The sequence below is a fragment of the Camarhynchus parvulus genome, chromosome 1, assembly GCF_901933205.1.
Source record: "Camarhynchus parvulus chromosome 1, STF_HiC, whole genome shotgun sequence".
Classification (NCBI taxonomy): domain Eukaryota; kingdom Metazoa; phylum Chordata; class Aves; order Passeriformes; family Thraupidae; genus Camarhynchus; species Camarhynchus parvulus.
In genome coordinates this window covers 91,266,490-91,283,550 of record NC_044571.1, presented here as the reverse complement: position 1 = coordinate 91,283,550, position 17,061 = coordinate 91,266,490, and the positions used below count along the sequence as shown (strand labels likewise).

Below are 17,061 nucleotides of genomic sequence, written 5' to 3'. Positions count from 1 at the left end.
ATTGCTAACCACTGCTTCCTGCTCGAATGAGCCAGTAAATGTATGATTATAGTACATATTAATGCAGAAAAAAAGCCCTCATTTTTCCACTCTAGAGGCCACATGATGACTCTAAACAATGAAAGAACAATTCATTCCAAGTAAAAATATCATGCCATGACTTTTATTGCTCTTCTGCTGAGACATTCAGCTGAGCAGAAGCATAAGAGTGGAAGCTTTCACCTAGAAAGCACTGTCTCATACTGATTAATTGACTCTAGGCTCTTTAATCAGGAGAGAAGAGAAACTGTATTAATTTATCATCACCTTTTTCTTCAGCTGTCTCAAATGACTTTTTGGAGCCAAAGCAGAACATGTAAGTAAACAAGTGCAATTGATTATCCAAGTAAACAACAGTAAAAGAAAGCAAATATAACAGAAGATCAAGAAAAAGACAACATATTACAAAAGAGAAATATATAATGCTTTTAGCACATGCAATTAGAACATAAGCACCTTGATGAAAGACAATGTGGCACAGGTCTGCTTAAGTTTTAGCCACTGGAACAGCCTTGCTAGAAAAAATGCAAATAAGGAAATTAATAAATCTTTCAAGAACCAAGTGCTCTTCCATGACAACTACTTCCCACTGCACTTGCTGGGCAAATAAAGCAGCTACAAGCAGCAGCTGTCATGTTTAGTTTGAGAAAGCAAAAGTAAAACCACACAGTACACACAACTTACTAAGCACAAGAGCCTGACAGGAGAGAAGAGCTACAGACATACTGGGGCCTTCTATCCAAACGACTCCAAATGTGAAGACAGACAGGCCAGCCTGTCTGTGGATACTGCAAGAGAAGTCAGTTGCATTAGCAGTGCAAAAGATGCTTACCTTGCATGCTAACTCAGAAACACCAAGTTACTTAGACTGAGAAATTAGCACCAGTTAAAAACACTGCCAATACTCCCCAGCCCTGAGATCCAGGAATGCCACCAGCGGTGGCTGCAGGCAGTATGGATCCCTCAGCAAGCAGAATTGTTGGAAGCAGGCTTGGAGGACTGATGTCAGACAGCAGAGGCAGCAGAAGCCTCTCCTCAGGCTGCAGGGCACAGCCATCACCCTCACCCAACCAGCCCTGCACAGCTGCCTCACCTGGTGGATGACATAGATGCCATAATCCAGCTGCTGCCTTTGCAGGAAGGGGTGCAGGTGCTGCAGGAGGTACAGCAGATGCTTCTCCCGGTTGCGGTGCGGGATAAGGATGGCCACGTGCTGCAGGGCTGAGCACTCCACAGGGTGGTACCGGCCCTTGGCTACCTGAGGGTTCTCCTCTTGCACCTCTTCCAGAGTAACAGATGGTTTGAAGGAGAGTTTGTTGGCACCTCCTGTAAGAGAAGCACAAGAACCTTTCCTGAGTCATTTCAGGCAGTGGCTGGCCCAGTCACGTTATGAGGCACTGTGTAACCAGTGTAAGAAACCCAGGTTCAAGCCCCAACTGGCTTCCCTGCCCTACCAAGAGAAAAGCAGCACTACAAGGATTCTATGCAGGCAGCAGAAGGAGAGGATGTCAAGCATGTTAGTTGCTTAAACTGACTGTGAAGTAGTAGCAATAAAATAAAAATATTTTTTAAAAACCCAAGAGAAGATCTAAGCTACTGCAGAAGAATTGGGCATGAATGACTGCCAGGGCAAAGCAAAGGAGAAGAAAGTGGAAAGAGACACAGAACTGGGGCTGTAAGAAGTCATTGGTACCTAAAGCACAAAAAAAGCACAACAGGCTTAAGGCTATAAATTAATAAGATAAAACATACCAAGGCTTTCTGTAGCCAAATGCAATTTTCAACCCTTCTCTTGCACTGAGCTATAATCCCAGCTCCTCTGAACTCAGCAAGCCCATGAAAAAGTACAATACAGGCAACTGTGATGGCTGCAGTCACTGCTGCATTTGCTTAATCAAATGTGTCTTGGGGTCAGGGTGTGCAGGGAGACAAAGGTTTTTGTGCTACATCAGGGAAGAAGGAAGAGTTTAGCTTCCCAAACAAATCCCTAATCAGGTTCACAATAAGGAAGAGAAAGAAGATAATGACATGATACTGATAATGAAGATAATGACATGATACTGATGCAAAGCAGGAGCCTGGTGCTGCTAGCAGTACCAAGCCAAGAAGAAAGTAGAATAATAAAAATGCCCAAACCAGGAAAAGAGTCACCCATTTGAACCTTCATCATAATTAGCGCCAACTCTAACAGAGTTGTGAAGTCCTTCAATTGTTAATACAGAGACACAAAAGTATATTTAATAATAAAAAGGCAAAAAACTGAGGAAATATGAAAACATTTGTGGTTAAGACAAAAATAATTTAATTTTTTTAAAAAAGAAAAAAGTAATTTAATTTTTTTAAAAATAAAAAGATGCATGTGTAAGCAAGGGAAAAAGAAAAATTCCTTCATTAATCCCCATTGGCAGGCAGCATTGGCCACATCCAGGGAAGGGCTTCAGCACATACAGCAGTTGTTGGGAAGACAAATGCTGCCACCATGAACATCCCTCCTTCCTCCTTTCTGCAAGCTTTTACTGTTGAGCATGATGAATGGCACAGTCACAGGCTATGGAATACCCCTGCAGTCAGCTGGGGTCAGCAGTCCAGGCTGTGTTCACTCCCAGCCTCCTGCCCATCCCACTGGATTTTAGGGATCCAGGACTGACAGAGACAAAGCCTCACCAGACTGCAAACACTGTTCAGGGTTGGCAAGTTACTGGTGTGTTACCAAAGCTGTTTTATCAACAAATGCAGAGCCCAGCACCAGCTGCTCTCCCAGCCAGACCCAGCACGGGCACTGGGTGCCACAAGACACTCCCTCACCCAGGAGTGCTTCCTGCAATTTGTTGTATTGGTTTCACAGGAAAGGAATCCAACTGGAATATGGCTAGGCAGTTAGCAGCACTAGCAGTAGATTAACCCATCAGCGAGGAGAGGAAAACACCATCACTTACGCAGGTGCGGAGACAGAGCTGGGCAGGGATCCTGAAATGACTCCACCATGGGAACATCTGCAGTGGATTCAATCTTCTCTTCCTTTTGACTGTGCTCCAGGCGAGTTACCTTCCAGAAAAACTCCACCATGCTCTTAGCTTTAGGAATTTCCTGTCTAGTGTCCACTAAGTAACTGAATGTGGTCCATAGCACCATCACAAATAAAGTGACAAGCACCAACACTTTGAACTTATAGAAGAGGTTAAAAACATTCCAGCCCAAGGCCATGGCTTTCCCTGATCCACAAACAGCTTCCTCTGCTCTGATGCCGAGGCAGGTCACTGCATATCCAGCGGGGATGAAACCACAGCTCCCAGTAAGAACGTCACAGTAGGGAAGTAAAGCTGGAGGTAGGGAGGGCTGCCACACTTCCTGCAGTTTTGAAATTCATGGAGCCATAGTATTGTTTGCTCTTCAAATGTCACAAAATATGACTTTAACCTGCACCACAAAAAAGAAAAAAGGAAGGAGAAAATTAGTTTCTATCACCTCCACTGCTACACCTTCACAGATTCCATGAAAACTGGTTATGACGATACACAAAAGGAACAACAAGTACGAACAACTGGTCAAAAACCAAGACCATGATCTTTGGTCTTTGTTCAGCCATAAACCAGCTGCATGATTTTATGCAAATCACTTTCCTGTTTTGTTCTTCTCTCTCAATCTTTCTTTTTTTTTTCAGATCAGAAAGTGCAACCACTATCCCATGTTACGTCTGTGTACAATGCCTGGCAATACACAGGTTTTATTACTTCTGTTCCTACCAAAATTAAAAACAGCTGCAAAGCAAGAGATTCTGCTGGCTATGAGTACAGTCCATCCAAAATGACAACCATATGAATCTCTGCAGAAATAAACTGTGTTCTTCTGAAAGACAGTATTATTGATGTTACGTTGCTCTGCACAATGCAGTGTGAAACAACACTGACTGGTATCAGAAATCATTGTTCTTTATCTGCTGCCTGTCAGTACCACCTTTTGGGTCTTTGTCCAGTATTCCTCCTCTCACACACTTGAAGGAGGAAAATCTTCCTGCTTTTTAAGGGAAAGGTTCAGTTTTTCAAAGGTGTTATGTGTGTGAGGAGCCAATCCTTTATTCCCCCTCCTGCCCTCTTTCAAGGGCTCCATTTTCATACAGCCTTTCACTGCCATCATACTATAGTTACCACTCTACTTCTTTTGGCTGCTATTATCATTTCATAGCAAAGAAAGAATGAAATTTTAATGAAAGAGATGTCTGATATAGAAAACACACAAGAAAACTGCAGCCTCTGAGAAGAACAAGGACTGAGGCTAAGTGAAGCAAAGGCAATGATTAAAGACAATGCACATGAAACAGGCTAGATCAAAGAGAAGAAACATAAAAACATGGAAAAGGTTATTTTATACCAGTCTCCAAAGTAATTGAGACCCTGGAGAGATATCACAGGCACAAGGAGTGCAGTAACTCCACATTTCCACTAGTTTAGGCCTGGTGTCTTCTGGAGAATTTTGCTGATCCGTGGGAATGTATATGAGAGCCTGACCCAGCACTACCATGATGAACTCCCAAGCCTTTAGGGTTCACTGGGAATTACCAGCTGCTGTCCCTCCTGGCAGGCACTTCATGGAATAGCCAACCTGCTCTCCCCATTCACATGCAACACATAGCAATGCTCTAAGTAAAGGGACTCCAATAAAAGACAAAATGTCCACCCTTCCCCACCAGTTCACACCCTGCAATAGTTGCTCACAGGAAATCAGTGATAAGCTCAATGAATCATCTGAGAGCAGTGTGGACCTCGTGGGTAATAATAGCCTGTAATTAATAAATCAAAGACCTTAGAATTTGCTTATCTAAACTCTACCTATAAGTTTCTATGGAATAATCTAAATTGCTGCCTTTAAGCTACTATGCAGTATTTGTCAGGTGAAGCACTTCCCCAAAGGGTGTAGTTTCCTCCAAAATAAACCAAAGGTCTCACAAGGAAATTTCCTTCTCCATCACCCAATCCAAGTGCACCCCAGATTAATCTGGGCTGAAAAGGACAACATGAAAGTTAACAAACTGAACTTTACATGCAGCCAACAACTATCAAAAGGTGTTTATTATATTCACAGCTTCCCACTTTCCCAGAAATGGACTACGATCTTTAAAAAGAGTTAAAACTGTTGCTCACCACTGGTACTCAGATTAGTGCAAATGGGCTGTCCCCCATAAGAAATTATTTTGTTAATAAATAAAGTTAAAAATTAACTATCTGTGGGAAAGCACAAAGAAAAACTAGGAGGCAGTCAGTATTAATCAGAAGAAGTAGCTTCTGAAATATTTTGTTGTTTTTGTTAAAATATCAGAAAGAGCATGCAGGTGTAAAATTGCTAAGGTACTAGGATGTTAAAATTATGGACATAAACTATGAACTTACTGCACCAACCTTATTTCTACTCTCCTCCACTCCTATTCCAAATCTCACACATATGAATTTCCTTTGTCAGCTTTGCAAGATTCTATAAGTAGTTGCTACTAAAAGTTCACGTTACTTTGACAAATCTTCACACTGTTCTACTGTCAGTGTGAATAAATTCCCATAATAATTAAACTCACATCTCCACTGGCTTCTATGGCAGCAACAGAATGCTGCTCCTGCTTAAAATACACTTGAGCAGGGCAGCATAAATATGCACACACGATCACAACCATCAGTCACCTTCAGCTCATCACAACTCTCATGCAGAGGGGCAATAATTCACATTTCAGAAACCTACAGTTTGATTTTTTGGTGTTATCTACAGAGAATACAGCACTTATTTCAAAATGCAGACACACAAAGGTATTTTGGTACCTTAAATGGAAAAACACAGATGAATCAATTGACACACCAATTTACCTTCCATTATTACTTCAGAGGTTAAAAGGTTGTTTGCCTGGCTTTTTTGTCTGAAACATGAGAATGGCATATTCACAGAAAGGCAAACCTGATTCTATCAACAGAGAAGGAAGAACTGTGGAAGAACTGTACCCTTATGAATGAAGAAGTGAAGAGCTGTCACTTTTATGACTCCTGCCAAAGACTGAGAACTTGGGAACTTAAGAGGACAGTAATGGAGAATAAAAGGACAAGCAAGAAGTTAAGCCTCAATAAGAACCTGCCTGTCAGAGAAACAAAAAAAAACCCCTTGGCCATTGCCCCTCTAGAGGGTGTTGTGTTACCATTTCACACTAAGGACTCTTCAGTTCAAAAAGTCATCTTTCACCAGCAAGCCTGAAGTACCTTGGTTGCCAAGTCAGGCAGCTAACCCAGGGACAAGAAGACCAGAGCTTGGACCTTGTTAAAGAAAAAGTTAGCTCAGGGCCTGCTGCTAAAAAGCCATACTTGGAGAAGTAGTATGAAAGGCAGAGTTATAATACATTACATGAAATCATTATTAATGGAATAGTCTTAATCAAATACTGATTAGAATAGTCATGCAAAACCTACTCCAGCCTTAGTAGTCTTGACAGTAACAACTGCGGCAGAAGAGATATTCAGCAGCTACATCCTTTCCACATCTTGAACAAGCAAGTCCCCCATCCCACTGATCAACTTCCCATCTTTCTTTTGTTCCCTATGTAGTTAATGAAGCGCATCTTTTCATCTTTGATATCCCTGGATTATGGCTGATACATTGGTTGGGGGTGGTGGTGAGAAAAGGCCACCTAGTCATACATTATACCATGTGCAAACAAAAATTCAATACTGAACAAATCTTGCTAGAAACAATAGTATCTCAGAAGCTGGAAACATGGTTCTTTTTTCTCCTGCAGTTCAAAATTCAGGGTGACCAACCCTTAAACATGGGTGGGAGAACACTTGTGGTGCAACTAAACTCTTATAGCTCTGAAACCTGACTCTAGTTGTGTGTGACCTTCATAAAACAGACCAAAGAAACTTTCATAGGAAACAAAGTGCAACTTTCTTGTCAAAAAAAATCTCAGTGAAGCATAACCAAACCTAGTTTAGAAAGTTACAGCTGGCTAGAAGGGAACGGCCCTTCAGACCACAAGGTCAAAACCACCACAGTACCCATTTCAAAATGCATAATTGAAAAAAATTAAACAGAACAAAGCCACAGTTATGCAAATATGGCATAAGTCGGAATTCTAAAAAAACTGACGTAAAAGGTGAAAGGTCTCCATCTACATGCAGATATACTCGTATCTAAACAGATGCTGTAACACAATTCTAAATAGCTCCCTGATCATGTTGAGGCACAAAAATAGTGCATGTTCTGCCTTCCCCAAAACCACATCTGTACCAACAACTGTCCCTGTGCTCTGCAGCTTGTCTGACAAGCCAAGTTCTATAGGCTGCAACTAGTTTTGAATCACACGCCAAATCCTGCTTCCTTGTTGGAAGGTTCCTGGCACTGCTCATAAGATATTTATCTGCAGGAACCCATCCAGGACACAGAGCTGTATGACTCCTCCAGGAACAGGGGTGTTCAGTTCTCATCCTTGAGCGTGATGGCACAAACACGAACCCCTAACTTGCCCTTTTCCATCCAGGTAGGCCAAAATAGTAAGCAAGGTTCCAGCATGGACAAGACTTCTGAAGCAAACTAGGATGATCAGAACCCATCTATACTCATCCAGGGTTTTCCCAGCAGAAATACACATGCACTGGAGTCTGACACACTGTGCAAGCACAGAATGAGCAAGCAACACATGCACAAGCTGGTTCCCCATGTAAGGGCTGCAGGGTCAGCCTGTGCATTTGCCTCCTGATTGAAGCCAGTAGCACTACCAAGCTCAGAAATGCCCAGGAATACTGGGCTAAAGGCTGTTCGCTTTCATTGATGCAAAATTCCTAGACAAAGTCAGTATCAGCTAGAAGACTGAGAACTCATAGCCCTGATCTAGATATAAGTGAAGGAAAGTAACCTTATGAACAAAATTTGGTAAGTAACTGGAGTTGATAAAAAAAACTCATTATGTTCCAAACCGTGATTTTTCCCTGATACATTTTTAGATTAAAACTGTCATTATGATGATTATGCTAAAGCCTAGATTACTTATCCAAAAAAAGTTATGCTTAACAGTATAAACAATCAGTGAGAACACAGTGCCTAAATTTTACTTTTCATATGTTCACATTTAAAACTATTCACCCTGTAGGGGTGAAAGATATTTTCATCTGACGAAAGGAAAATTAATTTTTAATTTACACAAACCAACTTTGACTACCTGTTTCACATGGTTGAATAAGGACAGATTTCCCACGCAGGATTTTCTAGAAGCCCTTGCAAGGTCATCAAGCTCACGCACAAATTCCAAAGGCAGCAGAACAGGTTCAGCAGCAACGAGCATTCACTTCAACCTAACTCTAAAAACTGTAATAAGTTCAAGCAGGAAACGAAGCATGAAAGAATTCCCTGGGACTGCATTTAATCAGTTCTGTACTAAACAGACAATTATTTGTTATTTTATCTAGGCCAGAATCAAAAGCAGCAATGGGTTAGCTCCGGCTACATCAGAAGTGTAGCAGTCTTCTTCACAATATCCACCAAGAAGGAATTAAAATTCCTGACAACTGGCAAGGTAGAAAGATCACTGTACAGCATCAGATTTTCTATGCAGGATAGTTCAAGTCTTCAAGTTTTACAAGAATCTATACCTGCTCCTTTCACAGGCATTTCCTTCTTTTCAACAGGTTCGTTTCTTATTACGGCCGTTAAGCCAATAGCTTTTAACACTTCTTTTACGCAACACTTTCATAATCCTGTTACCTCTTCCTATTTAAAGCCCACCAACTGCACTGAGAAATGGTGCTATTTCAAAAGGAAAACAAACAAAAAAGATAAATCGAATCCTCAAACAAATTCTCTTTCTACTTCTCAGAATTTCAAGCCAAATAAAGAAAGCATCATTAAACCACTCACTGCTGCTGCCACATCGCTCCTTCCCGTGGAACACTCACTCAAGAACTACGGAGAGCGCTTCACAAGCAGCGGATACTTTTTATCCAGGAAACCCCACACCATAAAGAGACCTCTCTGGTACCTCTCGCAGGCTGCAGGAAAAAATCAGCTCAATATCACAGTATGGGAAAAAAAATTTAAAAGGGGAAAAAAAAAAAAAGAGCCAACACATCCCACTTTTCCTCAGGCCAAAGAGGCTCCGTGGTGCTGTCCCACATGCTCCTCCCTCAGCTCATGAACGAGCTCGGGATGGCAGCCAGCCTCCCTCCTTTCCTCCTAGCACGGCAAAACCAGCACACCGGCACTTGGGCATACCAGACAGAAATAATTCCCACAACAAACCCTTCCATTAGAAACAAAGGCTCAAGCCTTCGCTCCTAAAAGCAAACCACAATCTACCAGTGCCCTTTTGGCATCTTTTCCATTTGGAGATTTTAAACATTAGAGATGTCATTCTTCTTACACACATCAGGCTGCCCAGTCTCTTGCCCATATCTGTGGAGAAGTCCCAATGCTCCCACTACACTCCTCTCTGTTATCACCTAGACAGACCCATTGATGACAATCCCTACTGTCTACTTTATGAAAAGCATCTACTTTATGCAAACTACCTGGCTTTATCGTGAAAAGCAACCTATTACTAGGTTGTCCCTCCCTGGGGCTTTTTCTACCCCTCTGAGCTGTAAAACTCCTCCAGCAACCCCACAGAATCAGCTGGATCAAAACAGAGGTGTCACTTTGTCATCTCACCCATCTGGGGCTCCCTCAAACTACCAGGGATGCAGCACTGCAAGGACCTGAGTAGACACAGGGTACACGGGTAAGGTGGATTGCAGAAAAGGATGGGAGAGAAAGTGTAAGTACAGCCTCGTGACAAGTGTTAAATTTCTTGTAACTCAAACCTGTTTGAACTCTTTGGGCAATACATGCATTCCAAGCAGGAAGGTACTTCAAGACTTCCCCAGTCAGTGGCACCTCCTCTGTGCCACAAAGGTCTTATCTATTTTCAGGACTGCACAAGAATTTTGGGGGAAAGCTTCCTCCTTTCAGACACTCAGTACTGCAGAAAGAACCTTTAGCACTACCACATGTTTTAACTGATCAGTCACAAAGCCAGACCAGTCTGGGTCTCAGCTGTCACCATCTCATCTTTCTCTCTGGTCCAGTCCCCAAACTAGAATTTCTCTGCACCAGCACAAGCTCTCATAAAAAAATAGAGCTAGCTGGATTAGGAAGCAAGCAGAATTTCTAGCAACCTTCTGCAATCCTTTGTCTACACTTCCCACTGAAAAATGTCAGAAAACCTGATATGACAACCAGCAGAAAAACAGTAGTTCAGCTTTCAGTTGACTGGGAATGGTTATTTTAGGAGAATGATAACAGATATTTCCAGGCAACCACAGGTAACATTCTACAAACTGCCTGGAACCAGGCAATTTTAAAGGGGAAACGTATGAGTTAAAAAGAAACAGACCAAGTTGCACTTGTGGGGCCTGATTACAGTAACAGCCACTGCCAGCTAAATACTTCAGTTATGTCAAGAAAACAAAGAGATACACAGATGTGCTGACTCCACACCCTTTATTCCTTGATAATTGCTTGATACTCAATATAAAAGAACAAAGGTACTGGCAGCTCCAACTCCCTGAATCACAAAACCAAAAAAAAAAAAAAAAGATAAAAGAATACCTAACACACCAGGAAATAACTGCTGCGGTTTAACCCCAGCTGGCAACTCAACACCACACAGCCACTCCCTCAACTCTGCACCAACAATGGGACAGGGGAGAGAATCAGAAAAGTAGAAGTGAGAAAACTCACAGGCTGAGATAAAAACTGTTTAATAGGACATAAAAAGAAGAAAATAATAATTAGAATAACTGTGGCAATAATGATAATTAGAATATACAACACACATGATGCAGTTGCTCACCAATGCCCATCCAGACCCTGAGCAGCTGTCCCTGGCCAGCCCACCCCTCAGGTGATGCACTGAGCACGATGTCCTTCAGTATGGAATATTCCTTCGGCCACTTGGGGTCAGCCATTCTGGCTGTGCCCTCACAAATTCTTGTGCCGCTCCAACATTTTCACTGGCAGAACATGGGAAACTAAGAAGTCCATGACTTGGGGAAAACACTACTCAGCAACAACCAAAACATTCCTGTGTTATCAACTGAATTCTCATACTAAATAAAAACCACACCACTGTACTGGCTACTAGGAAGAAAATTAACCCTATCCCTGCTGAAACCAGGGCAATAGCCCGGATATTTTAGCTTACACAACTTACTGTCTCCAGGAGTGTGGGCATCACCAAAGAAGTGATTGCAACAATGTAAATTGAGGAAAGGTTTGGCAGATAAATACAATAAATCCAGTACACAAAAAGAGAATATCACAGCAAAAAAGCACTGAGAAAGAACTTTCCATACATTTTTAATTCTGACATGCAGGACAGGTAAGAAAATAGGAGTGTCTCATTATCTTGCATATCCCTAACAGGGACACCATTGTTCTTCCACTCAACATTACCTGAACAAGGAGTGCTATTCCCGTGTTCCAGCCTGCTCTGGTTTATGATCAATAAGCTGAGCAACTGTCTCCACTGGGAATTCATCAGACAAATGCAGCAGTCTCTAAGCACTGGTATATGTGAAGTCCATTGTCCTTTGAATGTGTGTTCCTGATTTTCCACCTGCTAGAGTCTCACTTTACCACTCTGGAACAGAAGAGGGGGAGGTAAAGACTCAGAGGTCACTTACCAACTGACAAGGCAGACTCAACCTGGGGAAAATTAATTTGTTGTCAATTAAAAATTGAGTAGGATGGTGAGAAGCAAAAAGTACACTTCCCTTCCACTTCCTTCTTCCCGGGCTCAACTTCAATCATTCATTCCCACCTTATCCACTTCCCAACTCACAACAGTGCAGGGGGACAAGGAATGCAGGTCACAGAATTATAGAATCATCTAGGTTGGGAAAAACCTCTGTGATCATTGAGTCCACCTGCTAACCCAGCATTGCCAAGCCCACCACTAAATCATGTCCCTAAGCACCACATCTACATGACTTCGGAATACTTCCAGAAACAGTGACTCAACCACTTCAAAAGGCAGCCTGCTCCAGGGCTTGACAATCCTTTTCATAAAGAAATGTTTCCCAATATCCAATCTGAACCTCCCCTGGTGCAGCTTCAGGCTCTTTCCTCTTGTCCTGTTGATTGTTACTTGGGACAAGAGACCAACCCTTTCAGGCAGTTCTAAAGAGAGGTCAGGTCTCTCCTGAGTCTTCTTTTCTCCTGGCTGAACAGCCCCAGCTCACTCAGCTGCTCCTCACAGGACTTTTGCTCCAGACCCTTCACCACTTCTGCTGCCCTTGTCCAGACTTGTTTCAGCACCTCAATGTCCTTCTTGTAGTGAGGGGCCCAGAAATGGATACAGGACTCAAGGTGTGGCCTCATCAGTGCCGAGTACAGGGGGACAATCACTACCCTAATCCTGCTGGGCACACTGTTGCTGATCCAGGCCAGGATGCCACAGGCTGCTGCTCCTTTCAAGGCATCTCCTGCTACAACATGAGACCGACTACTGCACACTCAGGTGAGAGAGTTCTCCCCAGCCACAGCAAATGAATGGGTGCTACTCCAATCCTGCAGCACAGTTTTCACTTCCCTGAGGCACAGTGAACCCTGGTGCTAGGCTAGGAAATGCAATCTAGCGTCTCCAGGCCAAGAATCACATTAATGAATGGCCCCTCTTGTTACACAAGTACAGCTGAGCCACTGACCTCACTGTAAGACACGGCACTGTCAGCCCGAGCCCAGCAAAGCGACGGAGTGAGGGATACAGCAAAGAGTTCTGGCACAGCCCATCACTCCCTAATGCTTACCAAATAATATTTTTTAAGGAATACAGCACTTTTTAAAAACACCTTCCCGTCCAAGATGAGTGGAATATCCTGAAAAAACACATGATCACACAGGAACCTCATGTGTAATGGAATGCTCAGGTCACCAGTCAGCTCAGCAATACTCTATCTTTCTCTGGCAGCTGTGGCCTTGTGGAGTGGCATCAGTCAGTACAGACAACAGATGTCAGAGGCCTTTACAAAAACACTTCAACACATTCCTGGTCAAATTTCTCACTCAACTCTCTCCTGCACAGTAAAATAACACCTGAGAAAACCATTATATTACAATACCACATATTCTTATTTCAGCTTCACAATACATTTTTTTTAATGAAAGTGTCAACCACAGATAGCTAAAGCAGCACAAAAGAAGTGTAGACCTGTGGCTTCTTAATAAATTTATAATTTTCAGTTCACAAGTATCTATGAACAAAGTTGTAAAAATAAAAAAAAAGACAATTAATAGAGTTGAACATGTATTATGAAAGCATAACTAAGAACAGTTATTTGTTTCTCATGAAGAATATTTTTTGTTTCTCATGAAGGTGCTTCAGCACGAGAACTGCACCAAAGACATTCCAGCTGAAGTTTCCTTAGGCATGAACAGATTTACTTTTTTGTTATTTTTGCAGTTGTATCCCAGTAAGGATTATAAGTTCTCAGGGCCTACTGCAAAGACATCCATCAAAAAGCTGTACAGACAGCGTGACTTTGTTAAGCTATTAAATGTACAGGACTTCTTCCATGTTAAAACACAATTTACACCTATGCCAGTTTTCAACCAATCTGCTGATGGACTTTTATGCAGTAGGAAAGTTTCAAACATACAATTTAAGAGCTCTAACTCAAACCCCTTGGAAGTGATGTGGCCTAGAACAACATTTTGGAGCTCAAAACTAGCACAACATTGCAACAAGAAATTTTAATCAAATGCTTGCAGAAGTAATTTGAAAAATATACTCCTGAGAGTCAGGATATTGTTAAACCTTTTGGACCTACTGTGCAGGTCTTACCCCTTCCCATCTCACTGATGCAAAAAATCAGATGCAAGAGCTCAGAAGTCAACTACAGGACTAAAGACTGAGGGGAACCACAAGATTAGCGCTGATGATGCCCCACCAACATCAGAGCCAAATACATTGCTATTACTTGTAAGTGCACACATTTACAATCACCACTGTATCTGTTTAAAAGGATTATCTGAATTATAATGCATGACAACTTTATCCCACAATTCCCTGCCTGATAAATAAATATTTACTCAGCTGTTGCTCTCAGGACACCAAGATGACACAGTTGTAGCTGTAAGGCATGTTACTTGTAAGCGTGCCAAAGCACTTCAAACAGAAGACAAAATACTTATAAAACACCCTAAATATGTTGAACTCATAAAGAAAAAAATGAAGGAAGCACTCTCCCATCATTTTACAATATTTGCAAGGTCTCATTTGTATGCAGGGCAAAATATCCAATCTCTGACACAAAAAAAACCAGCTATCCAGGAGCAGACCTGCTGGGTGACTTTTGAACTACGTATTTGCAAAAAAATTAAAAAAAAGGTTTTTAACCAAATTCTTGCATCATTCACCCAGGCTACAGAATCTCAAGGCACACACCTCCCTCAAACTAACAAAAACCAAGTTCACCAAACTCATAAAGCTAACTTAGACTTAAGATCATATCACAAAAAGCAAGCAATCAAGCACCCTCCAATTTCTATTTTCTCCTACATATTATTTAAAAGAGAAGGACATACCAATTCAAACTAAAGAGTAGCAAATGTCTTACTTCTAACTGAAACATATTTGTGAAAATGAAACACAGCTTTTACAAAAATGACAAGGAAATGCCCACATAAATCAAAAGCAAGATCAATCATACCTAAAGGAAATGTTTATCAAGAAAACTCAGTCACAGTTACATTATCTTGGATGAAAGGTGATACTTCACACTGTTAAAGAAAGGTTCATGAAACATTATCCAGGTTGAACAGTGAGAGAGAATAATACAAAACCCCAAAGTTGCGCTTCTACATAGTCTAAATTTAATCAGTGTTTGTAATTAACAACAGAAGACCTACACAATCATCACTGAGTTGGCAAAGAAAAAAAGTATTTAGAGAAAGAGCATCTCACATAGCTACCAACTTTACTGAAAAAACTGTAAATATTTGAGGACTGCAAACTGATCACAAAGTTTATTTCTCCGAGTTCTTTTAATAGCAGCTATCTGAAAGACATCAAACTTTCACCTTCCTTTTCTCTAAACCTCTCTGTTGAAAACTGTCTTGTAAACTGCCTCGGCTGTCTCTTGGGAACTTCCACAGCTGTTAAATGAAGGGGTAGAAAAAATGTTAAATCCACCAGAGATATTTCATTGTTAACTCTTTGAGACAAGCAAGCGTTAGTAACAACTGAATACACATATTCTCCTTTTTGACTGTTACTACCAAAATGCTGTGAAAGTCTTAAAGCCTGCAAGGTTTCAAATCTTATCAGAGCTCTACTTTAAAAGCATTTATATTATGATTCAGAACTAAAACCTTATTGAATACTCATGCTAGTAGCCCCACTTCTGCTCCCCCTCAACACCTCCAAAAACATTTCACAGAATCACAGAATTAGCTAGGTTGGAAAAGATGTTTGAGATCATCAAGTCCAATCTATGACCTAACACCACCTTATCAACTGAACCATGGCACTAAGTGCCACATCCAGTCTGTTTTTAAACACCTGCAGGGACAGTGACTCCATCACCTCCCTGGCAGCTCATTCCAATTCCCATTCACTCTTTCTATGAAGGATTTCTTCATAATGTCTAACCTAAACTTCCCCTGGCACAGCATAAGACTGTGTCTTCTTGTCCTGTCACTGGTTTCCTGGGAGAAGAGACCAAACCCCACCTGGCTACTACCTCCTTTCAGGTAGCTGCTTCCATCATCACCTGGAGTATTTTGGTCAAATGACAGTTTCTGTGAATTTGTCTACGTCTCCTTTCAAGCCCACTGATCACCATTTGGCTCTTCCAAATTAACATCAGGAGAAGCAAGTGAAATCATTTATGTCTTGTCAGAGAAAATGTTTAGTGAAGAGCATCACTTGGCTGTTCTCCGGTCTCCACGTGTGAAATGGAGAAAATAACATCCGGTACTGCATTTACTTTAACACAATACCATCCAAAGCTGTACTTAAAATGCAAAAACCAGTGCAATGCAGACGTCCTCCTAACTTACAATCCCCAAGCCCGAGTACAGTAACTACTTCCACGGAGTACGTAATTTTTAAATATATAACTACTGCCAATTATTTCAGTAAAGCTATGCTATGATGAACATTATGTCCCGGTAGACTTACTTGCATGATCACCGCCTCAACTCCCGCCTGTGATGCTCCATGAGGGGCTCCCCACACGCACACGGACTCCCTGGAAGTCCCAAGCTGCACAAGACGACCCAGTTTCGGCCACAGACCAGATGCTCCAAGTCCGAGGAGGTGCAATGAAACGAACACCCTTCGCCTTTCGGTGACGATCCCAAACCAAGCGCCAGCCGGACACTCGTTACCCCCAGCGCTATTTCCACACCCGCCCCCGCAGTTGGACCGCTCACCCTCAGGACGGGCAGCCCCTCACCGCGCTCCCCCGCTCTACAGACGGAGCTCGTACTTACGGGCCCCGCGCCTCCCACTGCCCGCGGGGCCGCAGGGGCACGGACACGCTCGCAGCGCGGTTCCCGATGCCGCAGGGACACGGACACGCTCCCGGTGCCACGGCCCGCTCCCGCCGCGGCCCCCAGCCCGCCACCCACCGGCCCGCTCGCGCAGGCGCCCTGGCGCCGCGCCGCCCCTCCCGCGCTCCCCTCAGCGCCCCTCCCGCCGCGGCTGCTCCCGCTCCCGCTGCCGGGCCCGGGCCATCCCGGGAATAGCGGGCCGGCGGGCCGCAGCTGCTTGTTTGCTTTGGGCTTCCCGAGCAAACGCGGCAGGCACGGCTCTGTCGGCGCGGCTCGGACGGTGCCAGCGGCTCGGCACGCCCGGGGCGTTGGTGGCGGTGACAGAACTCTGCCAGCTCTCGCTATTTACGGGAATGCTGAACCGCCCGGGGTTTGGTTTTTTTGGAGCTGCGGGGGAGCTCCGAGAGTTTGGGCATCACAGCATTTGCATAGCTGGTGCTTCTCAGCAGCCGAGTCTCACTTCCTCTC

At 43.0% G+C, this 17,061-nt stretch overlaps 1 protein-coding gene across 4 annotated transcripts in view; it reads right to left on the bottom strand.

Moving 5' to 3' along the window:
* Positions 1 to 16,669, bottom strand: part of B4GALT4 (beta-1,4-galactosyltransferase 4) — a 28,047-nt gene extending 11,378 nt beyond the window's left edge. Inside the window, exons 1-4 of one of the 4 annotated variants that reach the window (XM_030956354.1) lie at positions 16,220 to 16,650; positions 11,491 to 11,677; positions 2,976 to 3,456; positions 1,133 to 1,365 (exon numbers count right to left, since the gene is read on the bottom strand). In XM_030956354.1, the coding sequence (XP_030812214.1) occupies positions 1,133 to 1,365; positions 2,976 to 3,243 (501 nt within the window). In that variant the 5' untranslated portion in view covers positions 3,244 to 3,456; positions 11,491 to 11,677; positions 16,220 to 16,650. Of the gene's footprint in view, positions 1 to 1,132; positions 1,366 to 2,975; positions 3,457 to 11,490; positions 11,678 to 16,219 lie in introns of all 4 variants that reach the window. The other 3 variants (XM_030956369.1, XM_030956376.1, XM_030956362.1) reach the window with 3 other exon arrangements.
* Positions 16,670 to 17,061: the final 392 nt, after the last annotated feature.